Raw genomic sequence first — 19,057 nt, 5'->3', positions numbered from 1 at the left:
CTGACAGCTGAAATGTTTTGAAAGCAAAGACATCAGAGACCAGTTTAAAAATAGACAGCAAACTTCACAAAAATGTTTGAGAGCTTTCTACAAAAATGACTATGTCTCACTGTAAATAACCAGCTGGAAATGACCATGCTTGGATGCATATTTCTGACACAGGTGTAACAGATGCACCCTGAAAGTGACAAGTGACTTTGTTTTGTTTTTTTAGCTTCTTACGACACACCTCTCAGAGTTCATTTTGATGAAGAAATAAAGGTGCAGTTTGGATTGGGTGATAAATATTTCTGCCCAATTCATTCATCCTGTTCCTTGACTGGTCACAGTGTACAGATGAGGCTTAGGAGGTACCAGGAAAGACCTGACCCTATTGCCATAGCAACCACCATTCTGCTCTACTCATGTTTTTAGCCAGCTTTTTTCATCTGCGTTGTGTCTCCCTTGTGTCGTACTGTCACATTCTTTATAAAAATTTGTCCAAAAACATTTTCAATGGAACAGTGTAATATACCCCAGAGTATGTAGCTGTCATTCATTAATGAACATGATTAAAATGTAGCACAATAAAGTATCTTATAAAATGTGCTGCTTAGTGTCAGAAATGTCATCATGTCCCCTTTCCATGCAGTACGTCTGTTACGATTATGAGCTTTTTCCAAAAGCCTCTTAATCAAAAATACTGTACAAAAAATGGCTTTATTAGGTACATTAACTAGTTATAGTGTGTTTGGTGTCATAAAACTCATTCATTGAAGACAAACAACTGCATGTAAAGAAAGAGTAATACTGTGTATGGTTGGAAATGTCCCCAGTGGTAATCCCTCGATTTTGATTTGGCAATTTTGATCTGAACAGAAATGTTCTCTAATTAATACCAAGCAAAAAAAAGGATAAACATGCCCCCCCCTGTCTATAACAGCCAAAGATAACCCATTGTCTTATAGAAATGGGAGAGCTCTACATTCACAAAACCAGCCAAGACGCTTGAGTCACATTGAAGGTGTGAAGGTTCCTGCAGTGAGAATCAGAGACGTGTGACAGGAACTGAGAAAGAGCTAACAGGCTCTTAGGTAAATCCTACTTCTTGAGGCAATTCATTTTACCTTTCCAGCTTTAAATGTTCCTTTAGTTTCATTCAAGGCTTCAGGTACAGACAGGAGATGGTAAAATGTTTTTTTTTTGCTAAACATTAGCATTGAAGCTTAGTGTACTCACAATTTATGTGAGTGAATGACTGCACAAATTAGGACGTTTCTGTTGGGTACCTAAGGCAGATAATGAAACAGCACTGTGCAAATTGTCACCAGATGGGACTCTAAGAGTGAGAATTGGCTGGGAAGGTCCCCCAGTTGGTGTTGCTTCCCCATCTTGGGGGCAGGGGTTCAAGTATGATTGCAGAGCTTACATCACTCCATCTGTTGCCAGCAGTGAAGAGGTTTGTGGTTGAGAGAGGGGTGTACATTCCTTTTTTTGAAAGGAAAAAAAAAAACTAATTGGGGTTAATGTGACCCCCTGTGGCCCAAGACAACCTGACTTCAGTGTCCTGGATATAGTGGATGACACTAGCCCTGATTATGGCCATAATTCCCCCATCCTGCCATCTGGAATAGGACATGTCATCAGTGAGGCAGCTTATAACTTTTCACAATTCATTCTTGAGCCCCTTAGTTTACGAAATTAAAGAGCAGATTGCCTGAGTTTTTAAGTTCAAGTATTGTATTGATGAGTGGTGGGCAGGATTTCGCTAATCTGCTAATCGTTTATTGTCAAAGCAACATTTTTGTTAGCAGAATACTGTTTCCGCTAACTTTGAAAGCCATTAGCGGACCAATTATCTCCCACTAACTTTTGTTCTGCCCACTGTAAATTTGCAAGAAAAGTTCATAAAATGTAACAGTCAAAAACGTTTGTAAACACTAAAATCATTCATTTGTTACTGTCATGAGCTGACTGACTATTTGTAAACACAAGACGTGATTAGTTGATAACTTGTTGGATTTTAAGTGGTCTGGGCTAAATGTAAGTGAAAGAAGATAAAGTCCATTTAAACTGTGGCACCCAGAATTAACTGGAGAACAGGGGCCTGTATCACAAAGCTGGATTTCTTGCTTAGCTGGATAACTTAAGGTACCAGATGGACCAGTTGTGAAATAGGGCTTCTCCAACAAAAATTCCTATACCTCACAAAGGGGATATCATAGAAAGAAAATTTCAATACATACTTATTCTGGATACTCAGTAGAATCCCACAATATCCAATTGTGTAAGTTCTAAATATCCCCTGGTTATCACTGCAGTCCAACAGATGTTGTTGGACTGTTGGACAGAGTGCTAAACACCTTCAGTGTTAAACAGGTTAAAATTTTAGCTCTCTAGGTATATTTTTTAGGGTTTCATAGATAAGAATTCAACCAAAGATAAACTTATATATAAAAGTTAGTGTTTAGCGGATATCATTAGCTTCTGCTAATTTTTTTTGTGGTTTATCAGTTTAGCATTAATGAATTAAACTTTGGAGTTAGTGGATTAGTGGTTAGCAGAGTGAATTTTTCAGTTGGCTGTGCCCACCACTGGTGTTGACCCGACTCTATTCACCTTCATTGCTGACATATCCATAGTGACATTGGTGTCCTCAATGGTAAAGACACCCGGGCTCCAAAATAAAAAAAAATATAATAATAATCAGTATAAAAAAGAAATCACTACACAGCATTTCTATCTTAGTTTTTGTCATATCAAAAATGTAAATCACTGACTTTAATCATAATTTCAGCAATTAGGCAGTGATGACTGCATAAAGTGTACCGTAAAATTTAAACAGTTCAGTCATTATGAATGCTTTACTCTGAGAAATATGTATTTATCATATGAAATATAGAACATGGATAATCAGTACTTTGTGTGTGTTGTGTTACATTTCCGTGATATACATGCTTTAAAACATTTGGTAGATTTTTGTACCACTGGTATGTTTCTAACAGCATTACCAATGAATTTTCAATTTATAATTAGTACATTTGAAATTTTGACAGTCCGCTTACAAATAAACAAGACTTTCATTAAATTAGGCTCATATTGTGCATCTATTTTTGTCGGCTGTACCAGAAAGAAAAGCAGCTGAATATCCTTCCAGTTCTGTCACATCTTTCAAAATCCTAGCAGCATCTACAAAGCATGGATGTTTGCTTTCCCTTTGTTGGATGTAATTAACTCTGCGAAGGACTGTGGGAGATAACAAGCTACAGCTGATGCAAGTGTGTGTATATCTTCCTGAGATGCATATATGCCTTAAACTAGGATACATTTTATTGAGTCTATCATGACTTCAGGAAATCCTACAGTAATATGCACATTGAAAAAATATTTTTTTAAAGAGAAAAAAATAACCCGTAATGACAGGAGGGACTAATGAACTGGAAAGTCTTTAATGAGCTTTATAACAGGCTGCTTGTTTACACCAGTGTGGGAGGAGTTTTTGTGTATTACAAGTACTGGCTTTCCCCATTTTCCTTCTATAGGCTGTAGCCTGAAAAGGAAAAAGTAAGAGCACTTGAGTGAGAGAGAAACTTAGTGATTTGTCTAGAGTGGTGGTCAGCAGCTGCGGGCCCGGCTCTACATCCGGACCAAAATATAACTGAATCTGGCATGCAAATCGGTGAGGAGGCCCACCACCCCAACCTTAATCACAATGGCATTTGGATCTAGGAGAAAAATAGGTGGGGACCCCTGCTCTAGGTATAAGACTTGAGTCATTTGTTGCGTGAGAGTGACTAGAGCTAGCTAGCTGAGGAAAGATCCATCCTGACCCCATGTCAGTGTTTGTCATCAAAGCAGTAGGTAACACTTTTAAATAACTGGAATATGAGCAAAGAACAGAAGTACAGGTATCATACTCCATAATGTATAAGCTGAATTTGACCTTGACTTTCTTTTGGCCTTAATTGTGTATTGTGTTAATTAATGTCATTCAAACGTTCCTTTCCTGCAAAAAATAGAGGCAGTCATGCATTTTAATTTCTGTTATGTTTTACACTTGTTTTTAGAATAAATTAGTGTTTCCGCAACTGAGTGTCACGATCGCGGATAAAGCAGGCGATCGTTGGGCAGGCGAGCGAGCAAGGAGCAGGCAGGCAAGCGGGATACGGGGAAAACGGGTCTTTAATCGGGGAAACGGAGCGGGTAGAGCGGGACGGAACACAGGCATTGACAAACTACAATGACGGACAGGGCAAACAGGTAAGACCAGGACTTAAATAAGACATGACTAATCAAAATAAGCAGACACAGATGGAGACGATCAGGGAAGAACACGTGGGTAATCAGGGGGCGTGGCACAGACGAGGAGCGGACGAGCCGGGCATGACACTGAGTCACTGTAAACCTTATTGATTGCGAGAGAATGCGCAAGAAGAAAAGAAACTGAAAATGTTATGAATTTATGTGTAAGATTAATGCCATTGGTATTCCATGGGACTATAGGAAACACTTAGGCTGTCATTCAGGAAAAAGCACAAACTCTCCTGCAATAACTCTCTTTGTCCATGGCAGTTTATGTTGGCAGCATCACTGCTGCATCTTACATTTTTGATAATTGGTAGTCACAGGACTCAGTCTCATCCTGTCATATCTCTCAAACTGAAGTGGTGTTTAGAAGAAGAACGATGTCATGGAAACTGTTTTGGGGGGTGGGCGTCAATAGAAAATGGTAACATGGCAACAAGTGGAGAGTGAACTACATGTTCAACATGAAGTGGATGCAGGGCAAGGGTGTGCAGAGTTGCAAAGTAAGTGTCACAAGAGGGAATCGGGAAGAGATAGCGAGCACTCGCCAAAACAGAGGCTTGAATAATTTAATCTTGTGTGGTGCTGCTGACAGGCACTGTTGATTTATTCATGTATATTTCAGGAAGTTGTAATCTTTTCATAGCCTGCCTGCTTTGCTTTGTGCTGGAGATGACAGTGACAGAATCGGGCCTGTTACTACATCTCCATTATTAATATCAGGCACCCAGGCAATGTTGGCCTGCTCCGCGTTTAAGTCTCTCATGCATCTGGTTTCCCCTCAAATGTATTTTAGGTGTGAGCTATTTGGCACTTTTTATTGAAGATGTCTGGCTCCCTTCCATGTAGGAATTTTCTTTGAATAATTGGGGATAGCGCTTCAGTATATTTCTGTGCAGAACTTCTCTGATTCTTCTTACCATATTATATACTTCTTTTCTTCTTCTATTATATATTATATTATGTATATACACTGATGAGCCAATATAATAAAACTGTTCAACTTACACATTGTAAGAGATTTTTTTTCTTAAATCTTTTACTTATCAATTTTATTTGAAGGTGGTCTTGAAATTTAGAACTTTATCATAACATACCGAGCTGTTAATATTCTATTTACAGTTCTGTTGGTTCAGATTTCGTAACTGGTGTCTCGTGGTTGTTCACATTAAAGGTTCCAGTTATTCCAGCTAAGCTTTTTCATGGGATTTATACACTTTAATCATATACATCACATTGTTAAGGCTAATTAAAAAGCTTGTTTCTGATCTCTCTGCACAAATCTCTGAATTCTTTTCTACACCACCATCACTAGTTTAGTGATATATTGTTGACGATAATAATAATAATTGCAGTTTCTCAAGTATCTAGTCTATTCTGAGAAGTTACATTCACATCAGTTTGGAAAACAGATTTTTTTGCGCAGCTGTTCATAAATGACCTTACACAAATGCAGTGGTAAGTGTCAATAACAGCAGACACAAATCAGCGCAAGTTCATAGTCAGAAACTTGTGTTGATTCAGATATAAAAATTCAATTCTCTGTAATGTGCTAGAAACTATGTTTACCAATGTCATTTGCCCACATTTCAGTCTGAATTTATGCATTTTTCCCTGATGCAGAAATATTTTCACATCAGCAGTATAAACGAAGTACCTCATAATTTACAGACAAGTAAAGTTTCAGGGTGTGGCTATAGCCTATCCTGGGCAACATCGGGCGCAAGGCTGGGGTTGTTAGTCAATCACACACATCTGCGTAAAATACTTAAAGAGGAAATTTGTAGACTAATCCATTTCTAGCAACATTAAACACTCATTTGCCACTCATTTATATCCATTACAGGTGCAATCCCGCAGATCAATGGTTCATTTCAGTCCTTTATTCTTGAACCATGGTTTGGTTCATACTTTGTTTTTTTTCCCCCTGGGGGAGTGGGGGGGGGAGGAGGCCCCAGCACCAACTTTATCGTTATTAATTTTATCCCACTCTGTAGTATGTGTGCATAATGTCAATTTTCAAGCCTGTGTGTCTGCACACTCTTACATACTCTATGTGTCTCCCTTCAGGTTGCAGGGGGATGCTCTGTGGCTTTGGTGCGGTGTGTGAACGTGACCCAGCAGACCCCTCCAGGGCTCAGTGTGTATGTAAGAAGATGGCATGCCCACAAGTGGTGGCACCCGTGTGTGGCTCGGACTCGTCCACGTACTCTAATGAGTGTGAGCTGGAGAAGGCCCAGTGCAGCATGCAGAGACGCATTAAGGTGGTGCGCAAGGGACCCTGTGGTGAGTCCACCTATTCTCACATACTCCTTCATGTCAGTCATGGGTGACATTCATGGGAAACGACAGTATGGTTAAGCTGAAAAAAGCCATAACTTACCCAGAACAATTAACTCATGTCTCAAAAGCAAATGATTCTATCAATCAGTCAGTGCCTCCAGAATGAATAGTACCTCCACCATCCTTTAAACCATGCGAATGAAAAGGCTTAGATGTATTGTCAAAATGTCAATGTAAGTATGCTCTTGAGCTCTACAATTCTGAGTGACAGTCATTTCCCACTTTATGACTGTCTTTGAGTGATCATTTTTCTTCAGCAAAATGATTTTTATTGATGTCAAAGACACCAGTTCTCTTGCAAAAGAAAGCTCTTACATGCACATCTGTACTGAAATGGCCTCAAGACAAAAAGTCACAGCACTGTATCACATAAAAACAGAAAAATGGTAGTACAGAACAACAATACTGTGGCAAAGTCATTTACTGTCGGAATGAAAAACACAACAGTGCCGTATTATTGCAATTTATGGAATATGTCAATAATTCTTATTATTTGGTGAACTATTTTGCATGTTTGCATGAACTTACGAGACTTTGAATAATCAGAAAACATTTGTACTCCATTTTGCTGTCATCACAAATACCAAGCACAATTTCAACAAAATTGAATGGCCATTCCTGATAGTAAACTCTCTATACCAACTGCTTTCAGGCTGGTTTTTGTTTGCACCCATATATTTGTAATGTTTTTGTTCATTATTTATAATTGCACTATGATCATGGGAAACATTTTGCTACATTTTGCTATGTTCGTTAAAATAGCAGACAGATATTTGATGCATAGTGGAAATTTGTCAACAATTTCACAGTAATTGGTTTCAAATGAATCTTTTGAGGGGCGGCATGGTGGTGCAGTGGTTAGCACTGTCGCCTCACACCTCTGGGACCCGGGTCCCAGTCTCTGCCTGGGTCACATGTGTGTGGAGTTTGCATGTTCTCCCCATGTCGTCGTGGGGTTTCCTCCGGGTACTTCGGTTTCCCCCCACAGTCCAAAGATATGCTGAGGCTAATTGGAGTTCGTAAATTGCCCGTAGGAGTGCGTGTGTGAGTAAATGGTGTGTGAGTGTGCCCTGTGATGGGCTGGCCCCCTGTCCTGGGTTGTTCCCTGCCTCTTGCCCATTGCATCCAGACCCCCCATGACCCAGTAGGATAAGCGGTTAGGTAAATGCATGGATGACTATTTCGGACAGCTATACTTTATTACAAATTTGCAGTGAGTCTTCTGATGTAGGTTACAAACAGTGCCTGTGCTGTGCTTCTGGGTATTGTGTGAATGAGTCCCTCTCAGAGGTTCAGAAATCTAATATGGGGGGTGACATTGAAGCATATTAAACCAGTTTATATACTACAGGCCAGAAGTTTGAGCCCACCCTCCAATTAAAAAATAAAGGATGCACTGCTTTTTCAAATTTCTATTATAGGAAAATAATACTTAAATATTTTATTTACTAGAAGTATTTAGTAGAAATACTTGAAACAAATGTACTGGCTGGTTTTGAAGTGTAATGTGACAATGCATTGTAAATGAAATTTAAGTACCAATTTCATCAAAAGAACCACCCCTGGCCAGCAGCACAGTTTCACAGCATCCATTCCATCAATTTTTGGAAATTACGTGCGTCCAAATCCTCCCACACCTTTTTCAAGTGTACAAACAGTTCTGTCTTATTTGCTAGAAGCTGACTTCAAACTTATTGGTCCAACTTGTCGTCCATCCACAAGACCTGCTCCCAGTCCTGAATACTCCAGCGTTTGTGTTGTTTAGCTTGTTTCTGGTCTCTCTGCACAAATCTGTTTTTTAATCCGAGGGTGGGTCCAAACTTTTTGCTTGTGTTTATTATACATCCCATGGTGATTGTTTTTATAATAGTGCTCATAGGTCTACTGGTGAGTTATGCAGTTTAGATGCCCAGTTATCGCATAATCTGCATTTCTTTGAACTTAGGCTTCTCACAGAACTTTCTCCCAGTGCTGTTTATTTTGCCTGTTTTTCTGTAGTTGATAATAAACTATAGCAATAATAAAGACAGCAAAAATGAATAAGGCAGTGTGCCCTGATACACTGGGAACATTGAGTGAGGCATTAAGTTTTGGCAGCGCAAGGAGATGTAGGGGGATACCTGTCTCTTGTCACTTATCACCTAAGCCTTAACCCTAAGTTCTTCTTTTTTACTGTGATAGTTGTGTCTCCCAGGCAGAGAGGGAGCAGAGAAAGCTGTGACGTATATCTAACAGAAGGCTGTATGTGTGGTGCCTGGGTGGGGGGTTGGTGCAGTCTGGTGCAGTTTTATCCTCCACTGAGTTTTTATAGCCTTTCTATACGCTCCACTCTTATTCTTTGCAAGGATGACATCTGTGCTGTTACTTCTCATCCCCCAAGTGAACGTGTGCCTGGGCCGCTCCCTCCTCCACTGCTCCTTTCCTCTCAAAACCTTAATTTGGGAAAGAATTACCTCAGTTAAGCATCCCTGTTTAATGGAATATAAAGTGCCTTTTTAATTTGAGATATTTAAGTGTTTAACAGAATGGTTACATTTGCCATGTGATTCTGGTTACATTTGCCATGTGATTCTGGTTACATTTGCCATGTGATTCTGGTTACATTTGCCATGTGATTCTGGTTACATTTGCCATGTGGTCCTTGTTACATTTGCCATGTGGTCCTTGTTACATTTAGTATGTGATCCTGGTTATAGTTGCCATATGACCCTCGTTTCATTTGCCTTGTGATCCTGGTTACATTTGTTTGTTTTAACAGTCATGTTATCACCTCTGTATCTAGTTCCAGATGTGTAGCTGCCAAATGAAAATAACACATCAAATACCATTGTAGATGCACCATTCGTGAGTTGCAATACATATTCTGATGTATCAGTATTAGTCTTCCCCCGTGACACATTCAAAGCCATTTTCAGTCCCCAGAGTGCACTCCCACTGTAATTAGTAGTGCAGCTCTGCTCCACAGGGACATTGTACTGGGAGCATTTTAATGTGGAGCAACTATAGATTGCTATTATTCTCTCTATGAAGGGTGACAACAGATAAAACTTTCTCACAAAACCCTGGAAATGGGATCAATTGTTTCCATGCAAAGGAGTACTGCCAATGATGCATGAAGAGTGCATTCCAGTAATGAAGTAAAGAGTTAAAGAAAGAATCACGTCAGTATCACAGAAGAACCTGCTTTTATCTATTAAGGTCAAATAGTCGTCTGATTGGATGCCGTGCCGACAACATTCAAAATCTGACTAATCATCTGAATTGTGTTGGTTTGTTATGCATACTATGTCGAGATTGGTATAAAAAGAAAACCACAGTGTCTTCTAAGAGATGCAAAAGCCACTCAAATACCAGGTTAAGACTCAGTAAAAGTCTTCAAAAGACAACAAAAGGATGTGATAAAGCACTGCACATATTTTCAAAATAAAAACTAATTTAAAAAGGTGGAATTAAATGAAAATCATTTACACAAAACCAAGGGATGATAGGTGCGTGTAAATGTTTCTTCAGAAGGGTAGAGGATAGGAAATGAAAATGGAGATGCTGATATTGTCAAACGATGTTCTGAATGTAGCCAATTTCCTCATAAATATTTAGCGCAAAAATAATAATAATAGTCTTATCAGTGTTGTGTGGCACTCAGCGTCTTTTTAAATTTGCAACGGTTTATTACATTGGTCTTCACTAAATTAAACACCCACCTATACAAAACTCCCACAACTTGACCATTTATTCAACTTTAAACTTAACTTTAAACCATCTATCTTCTAAATTCCTGCACGGACAAGTTCCAACACAGAGTTACACAGAGTCTGGAGTGTATTTCAAAGCCTACATGCACTCATAAAATGACAATTTGGAGATTCCAGTTTTTGTAGTTGTATGTCTTTGCATCTGGAAACCTGCACATATAGTGTTTCTCAATACCAGGGACGCAAAGACCATACTTGGTTCCCAAAAACGAACTTGGGGTGCAATGGGGCAAGAACAACAATTGGGGATTTTTACCGTACTTCTCTTCTTTATATTGGAATTAGAATGGCATAAGAATGGCATTACACTGCCATGTGGAACCCAGCCTTCAAGCTGACCACACCCCTGTCTATTATCTGAGACCCCGGCCTTTAATTCTATCCATCCTCCATACCGCTTATCCTTCTGGGTCATGGGTGGTCTGGAGCCCATACCGGAAGCTCCGGGCATGAGGCGGCGGAGAACAACCCAGGATGGGGGGGCCAGCCCATCGCATGGCACACTCACACATGCACTCCTATGGGTAATTTTTAGTAACTCCAGTTAGCCTCAGCATGTTTTTGGACTGGGGGGGGGGGGACCGGAGTACCTGGGGGAAACCCCACGAGGACATGGGGAGAACATGCAAACTCCACACACATGTAACCTAGCTAGAGACTCAAATTCTGGTCCCAGAGGTGTGAGGCAACACTGCTAACCACAGTACCACAATGCCACCCACCTTTCATTCAATGCCAGGTTTTCTTTGAGGAAAGCTTGTTGATATATAGAGTATTGAGCGACTACAGTAGTACAGGGTTGGCCCTAGATTTGGGGATTCCCCACAGGCTTACAATAATTTTTTTTTCTGGGCAGGGGTGGTCCCCCTCAATAATTTTGATGGCCCACATACCCATTGGGCCACCAGGAAAATTCCCAGAATGCCATATGAGCAGTCTTGCCCAGCAGAAGTAGCAGATGTAGTATTAGAAGTAGTAGTGACAGACCCATTTGAGGCATATTTCAGCAGTATAAATGAGTGCCGGTTAGGTAGTTTAAAGAAATTTGAATAAAAGTTGTTCTGGAATCTTAATGTGTGTGTGTTTATGGTTTTGAATTTCTTGACAGGGTGGAGGAAGGCTAAAAGTACCTGTGCTAGATTACTGTGGCCTTTGCGGATATGCCCTACTTTTCAGAAGCAGCATGTGGTATAGATATCCTTTCCTACTGAGAGCGGAGTGCAGGTGATGCTCTGTGCTGGTTTTACTGCTCTCTGTAGTGTTTTGCAGTGCTGTGCTATGCAGTTGCCTTACCAGCATATTATGTAGCCCATGAGGAGGGTTTCCACGGTTACACCTGTAGAAGATTGTGAGAAATGTAGGTGAAGTCCAGGCCATCTGCAGATGCCTGAGGAAGTAAAAATCTGGTCCAGTTGATACTAGTTGCAGTGTTCCTTTGGTCAGTGGTGAGGGTAAAAGCTACTGAGCAGCTCACCAACTTCACCTAAAGTAGTTCAGGCTAGACCATCCCACCAAAAACAGCCCAAGACCAGAGTGGAAGATGCATCAGGAAATGTCAAAGAACCTCAGGATGTCATGAAGGGGTCATCCAGCAACCCATCCTACAGTCCATGTGCAAGTCAATGTGCAAGTCAACCATAAGAATGGCGTTCCATAAATTTGGTCAACAAAATCAGCAAGGAAGAAGTCTCTGCTCACTAAAAAGAGCATTGACATCGCATTGAAGATATATGTTTGCTAATAAACAGTTGAGTCTAAGGTGGATTTCTTTAAACAATACAGCATCTGAGAAAAAAGAATGTCAGCTGTGAAGCTTGATGGCAGTATTTAGGTTTGGGGCAGTTTTGCGCCCTCTGGGCCTGGGCGGCTCATGGTCATGGTGTCTACAATGAATTCAGCATCATAGAGTGTTTAAGGAAAATGTGAGGGCATCCGTCAAAAACTGTAAAGTTAAGTGGGTCTTTTAACAGGATGTTAGCCCCCAACATACTACATACAACTCAATGGAGGTTTATGGAATAGCCAAGTCAATTTAATCCAACTGAAATGCTGTTGGGAGTTAGAGGAGAGCCCCCCCCCCCCCCCCCCGACAACGTCATACTGTTAATTCTGCATGGAAGAACATGAAATAAACGTAATACAGTTATAAGAAACACCTTCAAGTGGCTAATTCTACCAAAGGAGACAATACTGGGTATACATTTAAGAATGCATTTAATTTTTCCCCGCAAAAATGACTTTTCTGTTAAGTTTTGTTGGATTTTTAAATGTATTTGAAAAAGATAATATTGAAATTATTTTGAAGTTAAAATTCCATTGTTTTGTTAGATTACATCACCTGCCAACCAACCTTTTTCTGCAACTGTATCCTGGTCAGGGTTCAGGGCTTCTGAATCTAAAATAAAATAAAATGAAAATGGTCACAAAATGTCACTAAATGGTTGCACCTGGAGCCCTGGGATTGCACAGAGTCTAGAGCCTATGCCAGAGCGTATGGGTGCCAGGCAAGGATCAGCCCAGGATAGGGCATCAACCTATCCCAGAGCGCGCGCACACACACACACACACACACACACACACACACACACACACACACACACACACACACACACACACACACAGGTTGGCCTTCCTATCTAAATGGGGACTGTCCATTCATTTCTATGGGATAAACCCTAATCCCAATCACGACACCCTTAACTCCTACGCAGCCCTTACCTTATCCATAAGTAACCAACCAAAATACAGGACTTTTGGCAATTTTACTTTTTTGATTGCATTCACAGATCTTTTTTTTTTTTTTATAAAGTTGAAGTTATCCAATGGGGACCTGAAGAAGTGTCCCCAAAAATAAGGACCAAACTTTGGGGGCATTTTGGTCCCCAAATATGATCTATGCAAACCCCCCCTCCACACACACACACACATATACATTCACACCTATGGGTAGTTTGAGAAACTGCACGACAACAACATGCAAACTCTGCACACATGGAGCCACAAAGGTGTGAGGTAACAGTGCTAACCACTGCACCACCATGCTGCCTTCTGAGTGCATCACTTCTACCTATCAATACTATTCAAATGAAAATAGAATATCTGTGTGTTCAGACATGTTGGATTTTTTTTTTTTATTATTTTTTTTTCATGGAGTGTAATGAATTTTTCATGGAACGGTCCTCGTCTGATGAAGTCTGTGTTGATAGTTACATACTCATCTACACCAGTAAAGGAGGCCACACAGTTCTGTTACTGCCTCCAGGCGCTTCAGCCTTCAGAAAATAACAGAGATAATCGAATTGCTGGACGTATGGACACAGCGAAGAGCGGTATGAGGTGTCGCAGTTGCCCTGGGTGTTAGCGCCCCTAGTGGAGTAGGAAACATCCAGGTGCTACTTTTAAAAAACTTGCCTGCCCCCTGTGATAATGAAAAGTCCTTTAAGATTAGACATCATTTTTATATTTGCTGATGACATTATACAGTTGTTTCCTGTACCTTGTATTCCCTTACTGTAGAATAAAAACAACCGAGAACTCACTAGGCAGGTGAGACTCGAACTGTGTGTCCTGTTCAGGGTTCAGGGCTCCAGCAGATATGCTTGGTCAGGTGAACAGTATAATGAGGCTATCTACATATATCTAACTCATGCATTCTTTGTGTGTTGTTTTATCCTATTATGATCAACTTAAAAAGGATGAAAAAGGAGTGATTATAGCCCATGATTTATTACTTTTAAATGATGTAAATCCCAGATGGTTTTGTATAAGGAACTGTTCTTCTGATCAGGCAGAAAATGTACAAAGTTTTAAGACATTTCAAATAATGATTGGCTGAAGACCAGTGTTGCCTGACTCGTGTGATACACTGTCACTGGAAATGAATTCCTCCTAAGACCCATCTTTCCTTGTGTGCACGGCAGCGGTGAAGGACCCCTGCAGTGATGTGACTTGCAGCTATGGCAGCACCTGCGTCCAGTCATCAGACGGTCAGTCGGCCAGGTGTATGTGTCCTTTGAACTGCGAGGGCCAGCCCCAGCAGGTGGTATGCGGCAGCGATGGTCAGGATTACCCCAGCGAGTGTGAGCTTCACAAACGGGCATGTGACCTGCAGAGAAATGTCCGCAAGCAATACGACGGCCACTGCGGTGAGTCTGCCGCCCCCCACTGGCCCTTCTGCCACCACATTCCACGTTTCCTCCTTTTATTTTTTGTCCCTTTTCTGTATTTCTAGCTGGTTGCTAAATACAGACAATATACCCAAGGACTTGTGGTGATACGTAGTGATGAGACTTATGCATCTGCATGTAGATGGATTAAAGTCTCCTAAAGACAAAAGAACAAATAGAACAGAAATAAATCTTTTCAGCCACCGCCAAGTGGGTCCAGAACTGGGAGGACTGATTTCACCATAGGAATCTGCAAACCATCCCCTCTAAGTTAGCCATTTTTTGCTTTGTGAAAGTATGAACATTTGGAATGTCATTTTTTTTGCTCTGTTTGTGCTTTGCATATAGAATACATTCCACCAAGCGCAAAACGATGAAGGCAAAAGATTTGAGGTTATCATTTATGCATCACTATTACACACTGTAGAAAACAACAGTAGTAAGTAAAACCACTGCTGTCTCTATTTCTGTGTCCTGACAATTTGTTGATGGAGATAAAGCAATTTTTCTGCCAATATGATGAGCCTTATGTTGTTGCTAGAAGGATTGAACACACCCAGCCCCAAGTCAGTGTCCCTGATGTTCTTTTCTCACTCAGCTGGACTGACTTAGCCTACAGATTCTACCAGTGCATAGTGTTTATTCTCCAAACCGCAGTGATGAATTTTAAATGCCATATGCATCTGTTTGCTGATGACATCTATTCATAGCTGACTGCCAACTGCTAAACCCCTTATCGCTTCATCTCTCAATTTCAATCTTATTTATCCAGCTTTATTGGCTGGGTACAATATGAGCACAAAGCACCGATATAACATGCAAATGCACTCATAGCCTCGTGCATAATGGAAAATGCACAATTATACAGATTAAACACTAAATAATGAATGTTGCAAAAAAGTGAGGGGAATGATCAGTATCCTCAAGTAATTAAAGCATGTGTTAAGATATCCGGTGTGGTTTAATGAAAAAGTTTTTTTTTCCCTTGTTCTTTTCCTCTCTACCAAGATTTTATAACTGTCATGTTTTGTATCAGACAATTTCAGTTCCTAGGGTGGAAAGCCAGTACTTTCTTTCCCCTAGTTTTGCTTTGTCTCACTCCTCTTCTTTCCCCATTCATCATCCATTCACCCTCCTTCTTTCATTTGCTCTGTCAGATCCTTGCAGCAACAAAACAACATGCTGGGTAGAGCATGGAACTCGCCGGATGGTCATCCAGTCCTCCTCACAGGCCTGCCCTCTGGGCGGGGAGCCAGTCTGTGCCAGTGATGGGCAAACTTATAATAACACCTGTCAGATGCAACACGCTAGCTATCAGAGGGGTGTGACCCTGAGGGAGCTTCACCGTGGGCCATGCAAGAAACAGAGTGAGAATCGCACCTGCTGCTCACACTTACAAACACACTTACAATCACTTTGACCAATCACCTTGTCTGAACATATTGCCCAGTCACACCACCCTCATGATTCCAAGAAGTAAATGCATCTAATAGTTCTGAATCATTTACAGTTGTGGGTTTTTACTCATTTAATATTACATGTTAGAAGGTTTAACTTTACCTTAACCTGATTTTTTTCAAGTGAAAGTGAATTTTTCAGTTAATCACAATCACAATGCAGCTCTGATTTGGGACAGAAAGCTATTATGCAACTTAGCATGACATGTTAAGTATCTAATTAAGTAATCAGCAAAATGTTGATTAATTCAGAGTCCCTTTTATTGTGGTATTAAGTAAGTCCTGTGTAAGGGGGGGCTGTTGTGCCAGGGAGGTGATGTATTCTTGTGTTTCTGGCTCCCTGCAGGCGAATGCTTAGAGACATGCCTGTTCAACAGCGTCTGCCTGATAGAGCAGCGTGGCTCGCGCTGCTCCTGTGAGCCAATCCTATGTGACGGTGCCTATAGGCCACTGTGTGGCCATGACGGCACCACCTACGGCAACGACTGTGAGCGCCAGCGCGCCGAGTGCCTGGCCAGGGCCCTTATTCCTGTCAAGCACAAGGGGTCTTGTGGTAGGTAGAGAGTGGGGAGGAGAACGGCATGTCTCAAGCCTTCCTGTACTTCTCTTATCGTCTTTTACTCTTGCAAAGATTATTTCTAATGTGCATAAAATGCTGGTCTGAAATATATTTTTAAATCAGTTTGACAATGCATACTTTTAAAAAGATTCATGTATTTTTCTGTGTATGCATGACACCACAACCAAACCATTCTACTCCAAGATGGGAGTACAGACATAAAAAGCTTTAAATTGCATTCCAGTCCCATACCAGCCCATTCATGCCATGTCACCTCACTCAGACACTGACCTCATTTCATGTTCGTGGCCTCTTTGCTGCAGGTTAAGCAGCCCTTCATGCAAGGTTTGTGTCTCAGTCACTGTCTGTCCTGTCTTTTACTGTGAAGGTGCCCTTTCTTTGTCTGTGCTCTATCTCTTTGTCTGTGTGGAGTCTGCCTCTAGCTGTTACGGGACACAGACCTGCAGGCTTCGCTTTAGTGTAGGAGCCGAAAGGGCTGTATGTGGATGTAGGTGGCAGCCACATCTAACGGACTCGTGAGCCGCCTCTTCCCCTTGGCAAACCGTCCCAGCAGCTCACAATGTGGGGTGCGGGGGGGAGGAGAAAATGTCACTGAGGTTGGAGAGCTCTTCTTATTTCCAAGTGCTATGTTCGTCTGTTTGCTCCCCCCAGCACAGCTGTTCAGCCTGACTGCTAATCCTGGCCTCTGCATGACATGCAGCATGCGGACCCCTCTCTTCCCTTGCCTTGCCTTGTAAACCTGCTTGTTACCCCAAACCCTAAACTAACCCTGAGGGGACTGGACCTGAGTGATGAGAGGCATATTTACAGAGCTCTTTAAAGGCCAGTGTTTGGTTATTCACATGTGCACAGGTATAGCTTTGCCACTTTTCTGTCCATTTCTGCTGCTCATTAACTTTTCAAGTACATAAATAATCATGTAAAAATGCCTAGCATGGGTATGTACAGTATAGCATGGGTATGTACAGTATAGCACTTTATTTCATTATTGTAGTAAGCAAGTGTTTTGGTCCCTCAGAATAAAACAAGTGGCAATTACGAAAGCTTTTTTGCCCAAGACCCAAGCTCATGCATACAGTCTGACGTGTAATTGTAGGGTCTTTTACTGTTACGGTTGTCTCCCTCCCCTCTTGTATCTCAGTTTTTCAGCCTCCCATTCTCCCTCTTGGGAGCATTGAGCTGAGCTAATTACTGAGCTGAGTTCTCAGAATGATGACAAATGCAGTCACTTGAAGTAGGCCATCTGATTTGTTTCCCATATGGATGCCTTCTCCTCATTTCCCCTGTCGTCTCACTCGTCCACAGCTGCACACACAGCCTCTCATTCTTCCCCTTCCTGATCCTGTAAAGTCAGTTTATTGGTAACCACGTCCCTTTCAGGGTGTGTTACCTTTTTGCAAATTGCTTTGCTACAGTAATATTTCCACACTGACTGATTTGTTTCATTATGTCTTCTTTGGGTTCAGTCCAGCTTGCTCTGGTGGCTCAGTGAAAGGTTGTAAGTCATCATCTCCCTAAACTCATTGTTCCAGTTCTGCTGTAATCGGAGCTGCTTACTGGCCAGTTAAGTGAATGACTACACTGAGTTGTTGATGTCTTGAAATATCACTTACAAAATTCATTAAAGCCTGAACCTTCGGATTCTTTGTGTTGTACATTTACTCTTCTGCGGCTGTGGTGCTGATGTGAGCTCAGTACAAAAATTACAACGTGTTTTTCCATATTGTCATTGTTGGTGTCAGTGCCAGTTGGAGACTTCTAATACACGTTAAGAATGTGCTCTCATTTTCAGAATTTTGCTGTCAGCTAAAAATAAAAAATTACGCTGGAAGATAGGCAGCACCTGAACTATTTAATACCAATGAATGAATTGTCAGACTTAATAAATTATGCAGAATTTAATATAGTTCGAAAGTTGTATTTCAAATTCAGGTAGAGGACTCCCACTTCGTATTGACCGGTGCCCTTTGAGTTTGGCCCATGCTTGCATGGAGCCCATTAATGTGATTCCTGAATGATGCAGAGGTCCCTTAATATTTATATTTGCATACAGTTGTTTATAGATATGCTTGTGATTCTGTCCGTTTTTGGACATTACTCCTATGGAAGAACTGGACTTGTAGAGGTCTGAGATCTTGACTGAGTCACTTGGATTCTCTCAATGGTATCAAGTGCATAAAAGGCGCTGGCTTTACAGATAGTTACAGGTGCGTTCTCAATGAACTCATAATTGACAACTTGCCAGTCAGCAGCTTCTAATGGCATTACTACATTTTGTGGAATGTTCCACACTATTTAACCCTCTGGGGTCTAGGCATAGGGAACACACTTTCACTGACTGGGGCATTTCATTCAATAACTTAATTCATGGCAAATAAATTATTTCTTATATATTTGTTTTGGCATTACACTCATCTTTATTTTAATGTACTTTGTAAATATGTCAGATTTATGTGAAGTTTGTAATTTGAGATT

The 19,057-nt window shown here is 41.0% G+C and overlaps 1 protein-coding gene across 8 annotated transcripts in view; it reads left to right on the top strand.

Annotated features, from left to right (window-relative positions):
- Positions 1–19,057, top strand: part of LOC125722365 (agrin-like) — a 186,252-nt gene that overhangs the window by 103,850 nt on the left and 63,345 nt on the right. For all 8 annotated transcript variants that reach the window (XM_048998507.1, XM_048998505.1, XM_048998506.1 and 5 more), the window contains 4 exons: positions 6,355–6,570; positions 14,300–14,524; positions 15,703–15,912; positions 16,349–16,555. In XM_048998507.1, coding sequence (XP_048854464.1) covers positions 6,355–6,570; positions 14,300–14,524; positions 15,703–15,912; positions 16,349–16,555 — 858 coding nt within the window. The remainder of the gene's footprint in view (positions 1–6,354; positions 6,571–14,299; positions 14,525–15,702; positions 15,913–16,348; positions 16,556–19,057) is intronic.

Source organism: Brienomyrus brachyistius, unplaced genomic scaffold (assembly GCF_023856365.1).
Source record: "Brienomyrus brachyistius isolate T26 unplaced genomic scaffold, BBRACH_0.4 scaffold38, whole genome shotgun sequence".
Taxonomy (NCBI): domain Eukaryota; kingdom Metazoa; phylum Chordata; class Actinopteri; order Osteoglossiformes; family Mormyridae; genus Brienomyrus; species Brienomyrus brachyistius.
This window is presented reverse-complemented; position numbering and strand designations above follow the sequence as displayed.